The sequence below is a fragment of the Phascolarctos cinereus genome, unplaced genomic scaffold (genome assembly GCF_003287225.1).
Source record: "Phascolarctos cinereus isolate Bilbo 61053 unplaced genomic scaffold, phaCin_HiC Scaffold_7;HRSCAF=346, whole genome shotgun sequence".
Classification (NCBI taxonomy): domain Eukaryota; kingdom Metazoa; phylum Chordata; class Mammalia; order Diprotodontia; family Phascolarctidae; genus Phascolarctos; species Phascolarctos cinereus.
The window spans coordinates 122,987,956-123,007,210 of record NW_027556180.1 but is presented as its reverse complement, the minus strand read 5'-3'; the positions used below and the strand labels follow the sequence as shown (position 1 = coordinate 123,007,210).

General features: G+C 36.1%; 1 protein-coding gene across 1 annotated transcript in view; it reads right to left on the bottom strand.

Moving 5' to 3' along the window:
• Positions 1–19,255, bottom strand: part of SLAIN1 (SLAIN motif family member 1) — an 84,411-nt gene that overhangs the window by 34,331 nt on the left and 30,825 nt on the right. The window contains 4 exon segments of the mRNA XM_020973302.2: positions 633–854; positions 857–973; positions 4,924–5,073; positions 6,315–6,464. Coding sequence (XP_020828961.1) covers positions 633–854; positions 857–973; positions 4,924–5,073; positions 6,315–6,464 — 639 coding nt within the window.

Sequence of the window (19,255 nt, the reverse complement as noted above, 5' to 3'; positions counted from 1 at the left end):
TGGAAGGAAGGGATGATACCACAAAGGCTCAGAGTGGAAAAGAATAGGATAAGTTTTAGTAACAGCCAGTTGAGTTTCTGTAACTATAGGACATATGGCTAGTGATCACTGGATGCCAACTGAACAACCACTACAACAAAAGATATGCCAAGTCAGCAGTCTACCAGTCGAATGCCTAGAATTCAAGCTTTTGTCCTGGCAATAATCTCTACAGTGAGCATATATGTAGTACTTTAAGACTGGCAAAATGCTTTACAAATATGATCTCATTCGAATCTCACAACAACCCTCTGAGACAAGTGCTCATATCATCCTCATTTTACAGATAAGTAAATGAAGGCAGATAGAAATTAAATGACTTGCCCAGATCACACAGCTCTTAAGTATCTGAGGCAAGACATGAATTCATATCTTCCAATCTACTGCGCTATCTGGCCACCTCCATTACGACACAGAGTGTCATAGCTCTTTAGCTATTAATTTAGCCAAGAGAATTCAGTCCTCTTAGAGCTCAGCTTTCTTCTCTCATCTCTAAAAAGGCAGGTTAAATTAGGTGACCTCTAAGGTATTTATTTTAACTCTAACATTCTAAGATTCTAAAATCAGAAGTTTTAGAAAGACATGTGACCTACCTCCACTTGTCCTATTTGGTTGCTGATCTGGTGTTTGGGCTTGAGGTGAATAATACTGTTGCTGCTGGTAATTATTTGAAGGAAAATACTGGGAACTTGTACTCCTTCTACATTCCCGAATGCTAGAGAAAGTCTGTGAGTGTGGAATTCCTCTTTGGAAAGGTGAACATCGAGGAAGACGAGGCTGGGGTGGCGGCAGATGATCAAACTCTTCATCATCTCCAAACTGTATCGGTCATATTCTTGATCACTGAATGTCCCTTTCTTTCCTGAACTCAATGACATGCCAGAAGTATGTCTTGACACTGATGCTGAAGTGGAGGCATAATCTTGTCGGAGACCTGTGAAAATGAAAAAGAGATGCTTTCTCCAGTGAGGTCCTTCAGTCAAGTCAAATTTAAAACCATTTGAGTTAAGCATGTAAGTTTTTGGTCCTTCAAGTTACAAGGGCACTGCTTTTAGCTACATACTACCTGTTTGTTGGCTACAATTCTCAAATATAAAGCCTTTTGTAAAATGACATTTTTTCCAGATTGATAAGTAACAGACATGGTAAATCCTTACTAAATGAGGGCACTGTATGATTCCCTCATATAAAGAGACCTGTCCATCTTCCCAGGTTGGCCTTCCTCAAATTTGGAAAACCTCATATTATTCAAAAACCATTAATACTATTATTTGTATTGAATTAAATAAAAATCAATAGATCCTATTGCCTCCCACTCTCTCTCACCACACACACACACACACACACACACACACACACACACACACACACACACACACACAGAGTAAGCCTGCATGAACAATAGCTGTACTTTCTAATGGATTCCAGGTTTTGTTTGGTCTACTTAAACAAAAGTCAACAGTAACCATGCATTACTAAGAAACTTCTCTTAAAGCATCTTAATATTTTCTTGTTCTTTTTAAGTAGCTCTGAATGACAGCTAACAGTCACCCACCAGCAAATAAGCCCCTTCCAGTGGGCTTGGTGTCAGAGGAGGCCTGGGCTCAAACCCCAGTTCTGCCACTTACTGACTGCCTGTGACCTTATTTAAGTCACTTCACTGCTTGGAGGTTCTGTTTCCTCATCTGTAAAAAGAGGGGGTTCCTTTTCTGCTCTAAATCTATAATATTATTCGCTTAAGTCCTTCCCTTTGCCAAAATAACAATGATCATCTTTTCACAAGTAGAACCCCTGAGACCTTTACTTCTGACACTGACATCCAACGTCTGGATTTGAAATATGTTTAACTTTCTTGTTTGCTAGGTGATAATATAAAGTAATTTTCTATGTCCAAATGTATCTCTGTGCAACAACCCAGGGAAGCATTACTTAACATTGTTTCTTCTGACAGCCATGACTGCCTCCCAAAGCAGGAAGTTGACCAGATAGATACATTTGAATATCTTTAATAATATTGGGCCATAGCTCCCACAAAAGAAGCCACTTGAAGGGCTCTATGATTAAGTCTGTTATACCTGATAGTATGGACCCACTGTCAAGGGCTTTTGTGAATTACTAGCCACATACTGCTTCATTGCCAATCTCATGCCTTGCTGACTTCCAGGATAGAAATATATAAGTATACTAGGTGTTACATGCCCATGTCCTTAATCTATAAGGTCCTAAAATGCAGAGGGATTTCATTTATCTGAATCATTCCATGTGGAATATCACACGTTTAATTTTTAACAATAATAAAAATATAATCATTTTAAATTATTTTCAAATTACCATTTTAAAAAAAGTTTTAGCAAATAAGTAGGACCCTCTAACTTTTCTCCCGTATATCAATATGTCCTTCTGCCAAGCCTCAGCCTTGGATCACTCCCACCATACATTGCCTTTGTACCTAGGTAGATGCTACTGAACAAAGGTGGAGAAAACCCAGCAACCATTCTTACTGTGTCCATTATAATTCATATTATACAACCTCAACCTGGCCCTCACTGCTGCTAGACAATCATTTCTGCACCTCCTTTATCAACTCACTATCCTACTCTCTATAGAGACTCTTCCAAACCTTTGCATCCCTCTTTGAATCTCCCATGGCTTCCCCTCCCCCCAACTTCTTGGCTGAGAAATTTGCCTCATATTTTACTGAAGAAACTGAGGTCATTCACTTGAGGTCTCTTCTTCCCCGGCCCCTCAATCACTCCGTTTACTGACTCCTACCCACCGCCTACAAATATGACTGTCTTCTCCATCTTCAAGAAACCCTCACTTGATCCTGCCATCCCCAGTATTATCTATATCTTTTATGCACTTTGTGGCCAAACTCCTTAAGAAGGAGTTTGATAGATGATAGATGCCTCCATTTCCTCTCTTCTTAAATCCTGCTTCATCTTCCTCGTTCAACAGAAACTGTTCTCTCCAATGTTACCAATGATCTTCTAACTGCCAAATTCAATGACCTTTTTCTCAATCCTCATTCTTCTTGACTTCCTTGTAGCCTTTAATACTGTCAATCACCCTCTTCTTGATATTCTCTTCCAAGTTTCGAGATACCACTCTCTCCTGGTTCTCTTCCTGCCTAATGACCACTTCTTCTCAGTAGATCATGCCTACTAACTGTGAGTGTCCACAGGACTCTGTCCTAGGCCTTTTCTCTTCTCCTTCTATACTACTTTACTTAGTAATCTCATTAGCTCCCATGAATTTATCATTTCTATGCTGACGATCCTTAAATCTACTTATTCTGCCCTAACTTCTCTGCTGACCGTCAGTCTCATATCTCCAACTGACTTTCAAACGTCTTAAACTATATGTCCAGTGGACATCTTAAACTAAACACATCCAAAATGAATTCATTATCTTTCCCCTTAAATGTTCCTTCCAAATTTCCCTGTTAGTTTCAAGGGCACCATCATCTTCTTAGTCTCCTTGACTCATAACACAGGTGTCATTCTCAAGTCCTCATTATCTCTCACTCCCCATAGCCAATCTATTGCCAAGGCATGTCAATTTCACCTTTGCAACATCTCTCAAATATTCCCCCTTCTCACGTCTGATGTTGCCACCAACCTAACATAAGCCCTCATCACCTCATGCCTGGATTATTACAACAGGTCTGCCTGCCACAAGTCTCTCCCAAAACTAGTCCATCCTCCATCTATTTGTCAAAGTGAAATTTTTCTGAAGGAAAGAAGCAACCATGTCACTTTCATACCCAAACTCCTGTGGCTCCTTACTACCTTCAGGATCAATACAAATCAATACAAAATACAAAATCTTCTGTTTGATATTCAAAGCCTTTCATAACCTATGATATCCTCCTACCTTTCCACTCTTCTTCATTCCACTCTATGTACTCTTAAAACAACCTCTTTGCTATTCTATTCCATCTCCCAGCTTCAGGAATTTTCTGTGGCTGTTCTCCAAGTCTGTAATATCTCCCTTCTCATCTCTGCCTCTTGGCTCCCTGACTTCTTTCAAGTCCAGCTAAAATTCCACCTTCTACATAAAGCCATTCCTAATCCCTCTAAATTCTAGTGCCTTCCCTCTGTTAATTATTTCCTATTTATTCTATATAATGTGTTCGTACTTATGTTTGCTTGTTGCTTCTCCTATCAGATTGTGAGCTCCTTGAGGTCCAGGACTGTCTTTGGCCTTTCTTTGTATTCTCAGTGCTTAGCACAGTGCCTGGCACTTAGAAGGTGCTTAATCAAATTCTTAATGATTGACTCTCTGCATTCACAGAATATAAGAAAATACAGAACTTGTAAAAAAAAGATGGTATCTTCTGTGACTATATTATCTAATAATTTACATTTGGAAGCTGCATATATTAGCCTTCATTTGTGATACACATTTCCCATGTTTGCTTATCTATAAAATGAGAGGCTTGAACTAAATGGTCACAGGTTGACTCTCGCTCTAATTTCTATGATCCTACTTATCGTCCTTTTTGCCCAAAGACTTGCAGCAATAAAGTCAAAGTATTTTAAGGATATTATAGCATTACACCCTAAAATATAGTTTCTCTAGCTATATTTGCATAAGCAATGCTTGTCCATGAGTTGTTTTCTTAACCAAGTTTGTATGGAGGAAATATCCATAATTTAAAACAGTGGATGACCTTGAATAACTAGAAACCTTTAAACATGACCTTTTATCATTTTTCTTTAGTTAGAACAATGAGACACAAAGAGCATGGCTTAAGTTCCCTCCTTATTACCCAGGAAGAAAAGCCTCATTCACCTTTTTTTTTCATATTTTAGGCACAATCTTTACATTTCTAGCTCAAGCTTGCCAAGCCAAATAGCCCCATGGAAAAGAGAAACATACTTTCTTCTTGCAGGCGAGCCATGATCTGAACATCAGTGAGGTCCTGCAGTTTATATCCCATGGAGATAGAGTCATCCTCCAATTCTGATGTACTCAATTCACTGTCTATGGATGACTGAGGGCTAAGGGGGGAGCCCCTGGAAGTATAACCTAAGAAAAGTAAACATTATTCAGGCTTTATATCAATTACTCATCATATACTCCCCTCTATTCCCAAAGCTAGAACTGCCATTCTAGCATTCAATTCTCAGACATAAAGCATGCGATTCAGTAAATATACAAAAAATTATTCATTATTTTTCTGGTTCCTCAAGCCAACTTAAACACTTAAAAAATAAAGCCAAAACTTGGCTTCTGGTTAAGCAGTACCTAATTATCTCTCTCTAAAGGGTTGGCATAAAAATATATTGTGCTCTGGGGTGGTTCCCATTTTCCATTGAAGACCACAGATAGTTAGCTGTGATGAATAATTCATATCATGATATTAAACTGAAACTTCATTTCACTCACTTATTAAATAGACAACAGTAACTATATGCTGTCTCTAAAATGATGACTGATCATATAAAGATACCACTTTCTAAAACTACCTTGTTTTAACTAAATAAAAAGCATCAGAATATAATGAGAAACAAGGGAGGGGATATCCAAGGGACAGTAGAGACTAAAAAACTACAAATAGGAAAGTATAAAAGTGCTGAGATTAGAGTGATAGCAATTTGCAGACTAATGACTGGATGATGTCAGTCATTCCAGTCCTACTTAAGAAAGCTGTCTGATTTTCTTACACCTCATCTGATAAATATAGGTGAGAGAAAAAAAAATACACAATCAAAGGTTAAAGCTTTAATTAGATTTTGCTTTGATGTTTGATATAAAAGGCATATATGCTATTCAACAACACACTATTATGTACTCACACACACACATCAAAGAGCTTGATTTAATCAATGTGGGGAACTTCCTTAACTGAGAAACATTACATTACAATCTGTCTGTAACTTGGTAGAGAAGTCTTAGAAAGTTGCCTGGAGCTCAGCTAGTTTAAGTGGCTTGCCCAGTCACAGAGCTATTAAATAGTCAAAGGAAGGATTTGAACTCAGTTCTTCCCAGAGTCCTGCACTCTATCCATTGTACCAACATGGCTCCCACTATGTACATAAATACTAATAAACATATAGCACTGCTTCACCTGTACAATAGATAATAGTTAATGATTCCTAGGTCCAAAGTAATGATTTTCATTTTGAACCTTGAAATAAAATGCAAAGTAATATAGCAATTATAAGAGGATTACTCTTTAGCCCTATTTTTCTATGAAACAGTCATCCAAGTGGTTTAGTGGCATGATTTTTTAAAGCATGTTAGTAGTTAAAAAGTTAAAATATTACCTGGTTTTTCAGGTGTTAGTATTGCTTTACTGGAGGTTTTAGAGAAGCTGGAAGTATTAAAGCCATTGCTATATGGACTGAGTCTTGCAACAGGGCTATAAGGAAAGGCCAAGGAGGTGGGTGGGGTGAAGAGACTGCGCCATCGGAGAGCTGTCATGGAAGTAAAAAAACAAATGGTGTTAGTGTACAAATTAAGTGAAGATTGATGATGGCCTGACAGAAGCAAAGGAGGGAAGAGAATGAACTTTAAAAGTTTAGTTAGAATGTGAACTGCCTTCTTTTCATTTAATAAAAAAGCCATATTTAACATACATGTTGAAATAGAACAATTGGCTGATTTGTAAATTAGCGTTCTATTTGCACATCTCTTAGAAAAGATAATTAAGTTATTCTGTGTGATTCAAGATATGAGTGTCTCTCAACAAATCAAAATGTATGAATTTTCATGTTTTCAATAATTACATGCAGTGACCTAGGCTCAGTTAATATATACAAGCATAAAAGCATAAGACCTTGAATATCAGAAGAGCATATCAGTTTGCTAATTGTTTATCTTAGTTGACACAAAAATCTATTTCAACAATAACTTTGGAGAATCTTAAGACATATATTCAAACATATAAAGATATTTATAACATTTATTATCCTGTTTTGTATTAAATGCTGACAGCTACTTAATTTCTAAAAGACATAATTTTCTACTCATTCACTCTCAGATTATCTTCAAGGTCAGCATAGCACAACAGGGGAAGTGGGAGTCAGGAAGACCAAACCAATAAAAAAAAAGTTATAAATCACCTACTATGTGCCAAGCACTGAGTTCAAATTCTAACTGAGACATTTAAAAGTTATGTGATCAGGGGCAAGTCATTGCTCTCCGAGCTTGTTCCCCTACCTGTAAAACAGGGGTGATAACCTCACAGAGTTGTTGTGAAGTCGAATGTGATAATTGATATAAAGAATTGAAAACTCTAAAGCAGTAAATGTCAGTTATTAGTTTTCATACAACAGTTATCTAAAGTTAACCAGCCTAAAAGAAAAAGACAACAAATGATTCTATTTGGAATTTCTGAATGCCATTACAAAAAAGATAACTTATTTCTCACAGAAAAGTAAGCTAAATAATAAAAAAATAAACATTTATAATTTTTAATCAATTCATTCATCAAGCACTTATGAAGCTCCTGCTGTCTTCAAGGTACTATGCTAAATGCTAGAGGAACAAAGGGCAATAAGAAACAGAAAAACAGTAAAAAAAGAAAAAATTATTAACTGGGGCTACTATAGAGGATGTTATCAATTCATTATAATAATGCCAGAAATTAAACTGTCTATAGTATACACAATTATATATAATATTATATTATATATACTATATATTATATACATTATATATATATACTAAATCAATATTAAGTATAACAAGTATTTTTACTTTAAATGGAGAAATCAATCAGATTGTCTGGTCTTCCTGTGCATATCTTCATGTGCAAAAGATTTTTCTCAATTCTTCCAACAAATAACTATTCCCTCCTCCCCCCAATTGTTAAAACTGATTTCCAAGGTTGAGGAAACATAACATGGGCTTACAAATGGTGTGCCAAGAATAAAAGCTTTCTTTTCATTCTTGCTAAGCCAATTTACTTACAGGCATGTCCTAAGCTCTGTGGATACAAATAAGAAAAATAAAAACAGCTCCTGCCCTTCAGAACCTTACAGTCTAATGGGAGAAGACAATACACATAAGGAAGCTCAAAGTTGGGGGGAGGCACCAAAGGATAGGATTTTTTTTTAAAGTAAAATAGAGCCACTAGTAGAAAATGGAGAGTTGCTTGGAAAGTTCTGAACCCTCTACAAATGAGAGGTTTGGGGAGGAGTTTATTGCTCTCCTGCTACCATCAAATTACATAGATTATGTAAACATATTTTTGTTCAATGTAGGTGAGGATACTAAGTTAATAACAATATTGTATTTGCTATGGTCACACTTTCAAAGCCTACAAATTTCAGGAGAGAGAAGAATTGAATCTAAGCCTAGCTTGTAATGGACATTAGTTCACTTCAGCGATCTAACATGTAATTTGGTGCTCCTGGCAAAGTTCTCCAATCACAACCAGTGAACATAACTAAGGCACCACTGGTACAACTTGATCTGATGACCACAAAGACCTGGCAACTCTCAGCATGACATTACCATGAGATCCTTTACTTCCAAATACACTAGTAGTCCCCAAATGGCAACAAAAACAGATTTTTAATACAAAAAACATCAGGGAGTTGTCCATATATCTTAAATATCTGGGTTGATTATTATAATTATTATTAGAAATCTTCCCAATTCCCCCCTTAAAAAAACCCCTATTAATAGGTCTTTGTGACTATACTTTCTTAATACAAGATGTGATTTGGTAATGGTTGATCACTTGCCATGCAAATTAAACTGACTACATGTTCTCAGCCACAGATGCACCACTAGTCAACAGAATTCATTTACATTGCACAATAACTACTGTGAACAGGCCTAGTGAGCACAAAGCTACAGTTATTGTGGCTATGACAGCAAGACCCAAGCTGGGAACACAATTAGTATCTATAGCAAGTAAGAATGTACTACATTATTCTTTCAGTACAGACTTTTAAAAAGAGAGAGGAGAAATTATTCTTGCAGCAGGCTGACAAAGCAGTGACGTTATATTAGTACTCAAGTCTGAATCTGAGGAGAGAAGATAAAAAAGTAAAAGGAAGTGATTACATCCTAGCTGTTTTTCACTTAAAAGATAGTGTCATTGTTTTAAAACATTAGAGAATTATTTTTAGCAAGGATAAAACATGACTATTTTAAAAGAGGGAGGAAGGATTGTCTTAATCTAGGAAAATTATATTTTTTTTCTCCTACCTTAAAGAATACAGAAGTCATAGGATTAAAAAGAGAAGATGATAGAGATCATCCCCCTCATTTTATGGATGCAGAATCTGAGGCCAGAAATAGAGACTTGCTAAAGATAACAGCTAACATTTATATAGCATTTTAAAATATATTATCTCATTTTTTCCTAACAATCCTGGGAGGTAGGTGTTACTATTTTCCCCATTTTGCAGATGAAGAAAATGAGGCAGATACAGGTTAAATGACTTACCCAGGATCAGGCAGCAAGTAAGTGTCTGAAGCTGGATTTGAACTCAGGTCTTCCTTACTCAGGTTAGGCATTCCAAATACTACATTCCTTAGCCGCCTCATATCACACAAATAAAAAGCATTTCCAGGATGTGAGCCTGGGTCCTCTGACTTCTAAAATACCACACTTTCATGACAAGCATATATCATTAGATCTCAAGAGTCCTGGGAGACAGGTAAATAGCAATCATCGAAATATGAGTACTGTCCAGAGAAAACAAGCAGCGTGTGGGTTTCCTCTCAGTGGCAGAACCACACACAAGGCCCTGAAATTGTCATCACTAAGGGCCAAGACTGATCTCTTAGAAGAATGATTTTCGAACTTGCTGAGCTTGAACAGACCTCATGCATTCTTGTCTTCACATTTATAAATATAATGAGAACAAGGCAATGAAAGAGACACTAAAGTTCACCCTGACAAGTTTTTCTTCTGAGCAGCTGCTAAAAGTGCCTCATGGAAGCCTGAAGTTACATAGAACACAGTCTGAAACCAAGTCATAAAACCCAATTTCACTCTGCTTCCAACAGTTTTTTGAGTGTAGTTGCTATGTTCTATACATGACTTTTAAGTCTCATATATATATGTATATATGTATGTGTGTGTGTGTGTGTGTGTGTGTGTGTGTGTGTGTATAGATAGACAGATACATATATATAATGGACAAATATGTTAGCACTAAAAGAATGGTAAGCAGAATTCATTATGAGCATTATGAGGATCAGCCAAGGCTAAACCATCTCAAATTCCACCCAGTTTTAACCATCATTTGTTCATCCCATTAATGAATTTACCCTTATTATCTGTATGAGGGCAATCTTATCTTTCAAGGCCATTAATTTCTTGATTAGTATTCTGTTCTATGTATGAGCCCTATATCTTCAAAGCGAGGAACCTAAAAGGTAAAGTCCTATAGCTATATTTGTATGGCAGATAACAGGATACTTCCTTAATAAATTGGACCTGGATTTTCATCAATGTGAGGAATTACCTCTCATAATATAAATTCACACTTGCTCTACCACTTATATTCCTAGAGATTTGCCCTAGAGCACAGATGTCAAACTCTTAACAAAATAAATAAAAATACAATAAAACACAGATAATATTACCATTTAAAACTAAGAAAATACTCAGCTGCAAAGATCCTTAGTGGCCTCCTAAAGTTTTTACTTGAGAATCTGACATCATTGCTCTACATTACTAAGAGGCCAAGTGACTTGCCTGGGGTCATATAGCCAATATATGCAAAAAGGGACTTAAACCCAGGTCTTCAGAACTTGAAGTTGACTCTCTATCCACTAAGATGTGTTACTCCTCTTTCACTTAATGAGACTTAATAAATGCTTAGAGTGATCATGATATAATGATTGAACAACACCAAAAAGACAAACAGCATAGTTATTTTTGGTTTAGATTTAAAGAGGTTGGACAGTGGAATGAACACTGGTTCTGGCATGTGAGAACATGAGTTCAAATTCTGTCTTTTGTCACTTGAAATTCCTGGGTCCAAGTTTCCTCATCAGCAAAATTAGGTGGTTGAACCAGATGGATTGCTTCTAAAATTCCTACCAATAAAAGTCTATGTTTCTATGAATTCAAAGTGCTTTAACTTCTCTCCTATGAAAAATGCACAAAAATTATCTTTTATGGGGAAAAAGTTAAATAGTTTCTTAAAAATACTTTCACTGAAAGTTACAATATTATATAAACAGCTTGGAAAAAAAACAGGTTAAAAAACAAAGTTCTGCCAAAGTCCTTCTATGACACAAATATGGTTTTGATACCTAAACAGGGAGAGTCAAAACAGAAAAAGAAAACTATAGAACAATTTCCATAATGAATATGGACATAAAAATTTCAAACCAAATAACAGGAAGATTTCAGCAATACTTCACAAAGGTCATATACACTATAACAAGTTGGACGTCTACCAGGAATGCAAGGCTGATTCAATATTAGGAAAATTATAAGTATAATTGACCACATCAATAACAATAACAAAAATCATATGATCATATCAATATATACAGGAAAAAGCTAAGATACAAGACCCATTCCTATTAAAGACACTAGAAACCATAAAAATCAATGGAGCCTTTCTTAAAATTTTAGAGAGTATCTATTTAAAACCAAGAGCAAGCATTATCTGTAATAGGGATGAACTTGAAGTCTTCCCAATAAGAACAAGAGTGAAGCAAGTGTGTCCATTAGCATCATTATTATTGAACAGTGAACTAGAAAAGCTAGCTACGGCAGACAAGAAAGAGATTGAAGGAATTAGAATAGGCAACAAGTAAACAAAATTATCACTCTTTGTTGATGATACTAGGGCATACTTAGACAATCCTACAGACTCAACTAAAAAACTAGTTGAAACAATTACAACTTTAGCAAAGTTGCAGGATATAAAATAAACCTACATAAACCATTAACATTTCAACAGATTACCAACAAAATCCAGGAGGAGGAGATCGAAAGAAAAATTTCATTTAAAATAACTGCAGACATTGTAAAATATCTGGGAATCTACATGCCCAAACAAACCCAGGTAACTATATGAACATAATTATAAAACACTATTCATACAAATAAAGACAGATCTAAACAACTAGAAAAATATTAACTGCTCATGAGCAGGCTGAGCCAATATAACAAAAATTACAACTTAACCCAAGTTAATTTACTTATTCAATGCAATACTAATCAAACTACCAAAGAATCATTTTTTAGCGATAGAAAAAAATAACAATAAAACTCATCTGGAAGAACAAAAGGTTACGAATATCAAGGAAATCAATGAAAAAAATGTGAAAGAAGGCAGTCCAGCAGTTCCAGATTTCAAACTACATTACAAAGCAATAATCATCAAAACAATCTGGTACTGAGCGGTGTGGAACAGATTTAGGTACACAATACACAATAAATAACCATAGTAACCTAAAGTTTGATAAACCCACAGATCCAAGCTTTTGGGGTAAAAACTCAATAATTTGACAAAAATTGCTGGGAAAACTGGAAAACAGCTGGGAACAAACCAGGCACAGACCAACATCTCACACTGTACACATGGATAAAAGAGTTAGACATAAAGGGTGATATAAGTAAATTAGAGGAGAATGGAAAATGTACCTGTCTATCTATAAGAGTTTAAGACCAAATAAGAGATTGAGAGCATCACAGGGAGGAAAATGGATAATTCTGATTGCATGGAATTAAAAAGCTTTTACACAAACAAAACTAAGACAATCAAAATGAGAAGAAAAACAGGAAACTAGAAAAAATTATATCAAGTTTCTCTGATAAAGGCATCATTTCTCAAATATATAGGGAACTGAACCAGATTTGTAAAAATAGGAACCATTTCCTAGTTGATCAATGGTCAAAGGATATGAACAGGCAGTTTTCAAAAGAAGCAATCAATAGTCACATGAAAAAATGCTCTAAATCACAACTGATTAGAGAAATGCAATTAAAACAACTCTTAGGTACCATCTCACACTTCTCAGATTAGCTAACATGACAGAAAAGGAAAATGACAAATGCTGGAGGGATGGAAAACTAGGAATAATAATGCACTATTGGTTGAGTTGTGAATGAGTCCAACCATTCTGGAGAACAATTTGGAACTACACCCAAATGGCTATAAAACTATATGTACCCTTAAACCCAGCAATACCATTACTAGGTCTATATCTCAAAGAGATTAAAAGAAAAAGCAAAAGGACCTATACGTACAAAAACATTAAGAGCAGCTCTTTTTTGTGGTGACAAAGAACTGGCAATTGAGGAGATGCCCATCATTTGAGGAATGGCTGAACAAATTGTGGTATATGATTGTACCATAAGAAATGATGAACCAGATTCAGAAAATGATGAGGAGACTTACATGAACTCAAAGTGAAGTAATCAAAACCAGAACACTGTACGCAGTAACAGCAATATTGTAGGAATGATCAACTGTGAAAGACATGGTTACACTGATCAAGACAATGATCCTAGAAAATTCCAAAGGACCCATGATGAAAAATGCTATCCACCTCCAGAGCGAGAACTGATGAACTCTGAATGCAGATTAAAGCATACTTTTTTTTTTACTTTCTTCATTTTTCTTGGGGATTTTTGTCTTTTTTGCAACATGGCTAATATGGAAATGTGTTTTGTATGACTTCACATATATAACCCATATCAAATTGCTTGCCTTCTCAAGGACAGGGGATAAGTGGGAGGGAAGGAAATAATTTGGGATTTTAAAATTTTTTACAAGAATATTTTTAAAATTCTATAGGTAATAGGGAAATATTTAACAAAATAAATGAAAATATGTTGAAAAAATTCACATAAAGGAAAACTATGTTATTCTGATAACATATCATAATGCCCACTTTATTACTGCATTGTAATAAACGGTTATAAGAAGCTTCATGTAGGCTCATGTGCCTCCTATACTTTTCCCTTCACAGAAATAGCAAATACTAAATCCTTTAGGTATTTCCTTCCAACAACATCAAATTATTTTAACACTTCCAACCTTCAAGGTGATTCTTTTATTCCCTGTCCTTTTTCCCATCATCTCAGTTTGCTGTCTTCTTTCCAGATGCCTTTACTGAATTATAACCACAGTGCCCTTGGAAGGCAGAAAAAAACACCACAAAGCTGTGGACTGAAACAAGCTTTCCTACTTAGCACCTGTATGACCTTAAGTAAATCTTTTTCCTTTCCTGGGCCTCATTTTCCTCATCTATAACAGAAGATTTGACTAGCCAACCTCTAAGGTCTCTTCCAGCTCTAAATAGATGATCTTACTGCTAATTATCAGTTAGTATCACTCCCTCCCCAAACTACCTTGTATTCATTTGAATATGTGTATAGACATATGTATACTTTATATTGTTATATATTATACTATATCATACATTATATATGTATAATATATATACATTATATATAAATATATATTATATATAATTATACTTATAATTATATATACATATATACATACATGTGTTCATGTATATATATATGTATATATGCACATATATACACTTAAAGTATATACATGCATACAGGCGTATGGGTAGTTTGTGTATGTATGTGTATATGTAGAAACACACAGTTTTATATATATGTAAGTGTGTGTATATGTATATAGCAAGATTTTGAGGTCACCTATATGTGTATAAGTATACACACACACACACACACACACACACACACACACACACACACACACAGAGTGTCCACAAAGTAAAGTCTTGGTGCAGTTTTAAATTTAAAGATGCGCTGACTTTGGAGACACCCAGGGGATGCGCATATACACTCAGGTTGAATATAATTTACAGAATATAATTTTATGGAATTAGAAATATAATTTAGAATACAAGCTACTCTAAAGCAGGGAGTCCTCAAAGAGTTACTTTTGTCTTTTTCTCCCCCAGCCTTGGCACAGTGTCTGGCACATGGTAAATGCTTAATAAAAGGATCATGACTGACTGCTTAGTAAGGGTAGCACAGTCAAGACCTTCAGGGAACACCTAATATTCCAAGATGATCAGAACGTTAATTCATGGACTGTGCCTGTGTCAGCTCAACCCAACTACTATTCCAGTTTCTAACCAAATATTGTTTTCAGCAGCAGCTGGGGTTAACACACTTCACAGAAGAGTTGACCCTTGCAGAGGGCTAGCCATTGTTAAGCTAGAAATTTCTTGGTGACAGGAGCTGTAAGAAAGCACTGCACACTACAGCTAGCAGTAAGCTAGTTAGCAAGGCAGCAGCATGGCCCTCCCAGTTTGAATAAACTCCACTCTTCTCAAGGCAAATATGTGGCTCTGCTCACAAATTATTTACATTCAGGGTTTATTTCTACAAGCTCTACTGTCCAAAATGTAGGACTGAGCAGAAGGAACACTTTCTAATTCTTCCTGGTGGCTTTCATAATGCTCCCTCACTTATGGCCAGGTACATACTGGAGAGTCTTTCTGGCTTTAACATCGCCCCTCCCCCAATGTGCTAAAGCTCCAAAATTTGAACATGTTAAATGAAACAAAGTAAAAAGAAATCACTTTCAGACCTGGACTGGCTTGCTTTCTTCATTACTTTACATTGTCAATAGAGGATAATAGCTCAAAGGATAAGCATGGCATACAACTATACAAAGCTAGCTGATTGATACATGTTAGTACCAAACTTCACATGTTCTTCTTTCTTCCTCTCTTTTCTTCTTACTATGCATAACTTGCTATTCCTTTCAAATATACAACAAAAATGATGTAAATTTCTTTCTTTTTCCCCCCATTCTTTTTCTTCCCTCTTCTTAATGTGTTGTTGGAATTAGATTAGACTGAGCACCAAAAAGACTTTGTTGCTTTTTCCATGAAGTTCCCTCAAATAATGTATGGGAAATGTCTCAAACTCTACATTGTTTTCCTATAATTCTGCTGCCAATTCTTCAGATGTAACTTTTATTATCAAATCCATCTTTATTAGTTGACTAAAAGTTTTCCACAGCTAAGTGGGTATTCCACAGCATTCCCCCTATCTCAAACTGAAGATAAAGAGGACTATCATAGCACCATAGATTTTGATCTGGAAGGGACCTCAGGTCAATGAATTCAACCTCCTGACTTTTTTTTTTCTGGCTAGGCAATGGGGTTAAGTGACTTGCCCAGGGTCACACAGCTAGTAAGTGTTGTGTCGGAGGCTGGATTTGAACTCAGGTCCTCCTGAATCCAGGGCCGGTTCTCTATCCTCAACCTCCTGACTTTTACAGATAAGGAAACTAAGGTACAGAGAGGTAAGACGTCCCAAAGACCCACAGCCAGCAAGTGACAGAGAGTACTATAAATGAGTTCTTCTTGACTTCAAGTCCAGTACATCATCTACTGTGCCACGGGGCCTAATGATTACATCAATTACAAAGCAAAATACCAAGTTTTTCACTAGTCTGTTCTACCAAGGGAAAGCCGATGGTTGCAAGGAGTCTCTTCTCTCTACAACTGAAGCTTTCAAAATGGCCTGAGAGTCTTTCAGGGGGCCAATAAGGTCAAAACTATTTTCATAATACTAAGATGTTTTGATTTCTAATATGATATATAACAACAGATATAACCTACATAAACAAAAATTCTTGAGGGGCATTTTCAATATTTTTAACAATGTAAAGAGGTCCAGAGACCAAAAAGCCCTTCTTCAGAACTGCTATGACTTAAGAAAGAGCTTTTATACTTAGTACTTTTTACGAAGAGGGGCAGCTAGATGGCGTGGTGGATTGAGTGTCAGGCCTGGAGTCAAGAAGACTCATCTTCCCGAGTTTTAAATCTAGCCTCAGACACTAACTGGCTGTGTGATCCTTGGCAAGTCACTTAACCCTGTGTGCCTCAGTTTCTTCTTCTGTAAAATGAGCTGGAGAAGGAAATGGCAAACCACTCCAGTATCTTTGCCAAGAAAATCTCAAATGCAGTCATGAAGAGTGGGACATGACTGAATAACAATTTTTTACCAAAGTATGATGACTGATAGGAGTGCTCTTTTGAATCATTCTTCTAGAAATTTCCAGACTCACCTTTGACTAATTCTCCTAACTCCTGGTCCATCTTTTGACCCTGCAAGAAACCACTGGCCCTGGACCACTTGAATATTTAACCTTTGATGATTAGCTGAGAACAAGAGTTCTCAACTTTCTAAGAAACAACTGTTTCAAAGGGAACAAAGGACTCAGAGGTTACCTAGCACACCAATTACTATTTTAACACCAACAGCACACTTAGCTGGCACAATCTAATTATACTAATAATGTTTTACCCTTCGGGGAAAGCCCACACTATCAGGTCTGTCACTCTCTGTAGGCAACCTCTGGTTTACACCATTGTTGAGATACAAGGAATAACCTTTCATTTAAACTGGCAGCTGCTCTGGCATTAGCATGGGGAAAGCCCTATGTGTCTCAGGCTGCAGTTGATGCCTTTGCATCAGTAGAGAATTACGAATCCTTTCACCATTCCATTTTTCTTTTCTTAGAGAGGCTGGCTGGGACCACCATCAAAATGACTTGTACATCCAGCTTGCATTTGAACTAGCTCAAAGCTCCTATACAACCTATTCCTCTACCCTCTCGGCTGAGATTGTTGCCTCATATTTTATGGGGGGGAAAAATGAGGCCATTCACCAAAAGCTCCCTCTTCTCCTGTCCTCCTCATCTCATATCACCAGGATACCTTCTACTCCTTCACCTCTGTCTCACATGAATAAGTGGCCCTTCCCCTTGCCAAGGCAAAACCCTCTAGAACATCTTCTCCAGTAGACTTCCCTCTCCATCACCCATACTCTCACTTATCATCCTTATCTCATAAAGATCCCTTACTGAGGAATAACATATATCCTATCACTTCTTTATCTGTTCTCTTTTTATTTGGGAAACCAGAGAAGGATTATTTCCACAGCAATTTGTCATTTTGTTTTACTGGTAGAAGGTATGCAGATTCATGTTGCTAATAACTATGATAACAGCTGTTCCTAAGCATTTGTCCCACCACATCCACAGAAAAAGTCTCCCTATTAAGTATACAATAAGTTATAAATTCATTTGGCAGACAGTAACCTAGACAGAGGGGCTAGGATATTTAACAAAGATTTTTCACAAAAACTAACAGCATACTGAACAAAGAAAACAATTTTTATGTATTCCTAGGCATAAAGTGCTAATTATCAAGAGAAGAGTGAAAATGTTTAGAAATTGAGAAAATAAAGTCTATGTAAAAATCAACTATATAGGTTATGGAAGAAAAGACCTGATAATGGTAATCATGCATATGTAAACCATGTTGTCCAGATGGTAAACAGCTATTTAAGGACAGACTACATGGAAATTGGTTTAAAATGAGATTTCTAATGAAATGGGCTGTACAACATTAAAATAGATTGTTGAGGATGATCCGGAATCTATTTCTATAAAGACCTTTAAGAATAAGTTCAGCCCAATACAGTTCTGAGTCCAAGGTCACAGATCATATGAAGCTCTGGTTAGTAAAAGAAAGACAAGGCAAGAAACAATTAGAAAACAAATCAGTATGCAATCAAGTGCTAAATTATTAGCAAAAAAGCATGACCCTTAGACATGATTACTGGGATATTTAGCAAAATTTAGAGTCAAATTATAGATATATATATATATATAATATACATACACACATATATACATACACGTGTATGTATATATATATATAATATACATACACACATATATACATACACGTGTATGTATATATATATATACATATATATATATATATATATATATATATATATATAATATATATGCTTGAACTAAATGGTTCCCAAGTCCATTACACCTCTAAAGGCATGATGTTATAAGATGCTTGCACTATAAATCACAATTTTAACTCACCATAAAAATTTCCAATCAAATTTCTCACAATGTGGCACAGACTGTTAAGTATTATAATATTTTAGAGAAGGGGGAGATTAACATGGGCTGAACAGAACAAAGATAGGCTTCATGTGCAGAATTTAAGAATAGGTAAGATTTGATTGAGAGGTAGTGTGACACAATACCTAGGGGGCCAAACTTAGAATCAGGAAAACCAAAATCATACTCTAACACAAACTACTGGGTGATCATGAGCACATCACGAAACCTCTCATGAACCCAGGCAACTAAGTCTGGAAGTTAAAGAAGAGTTGCTGAACTATAGGGCATGGAAAGAGTGTTTTCATGCTAGGAGTTCCTGACATAAATGAAATAAGAGT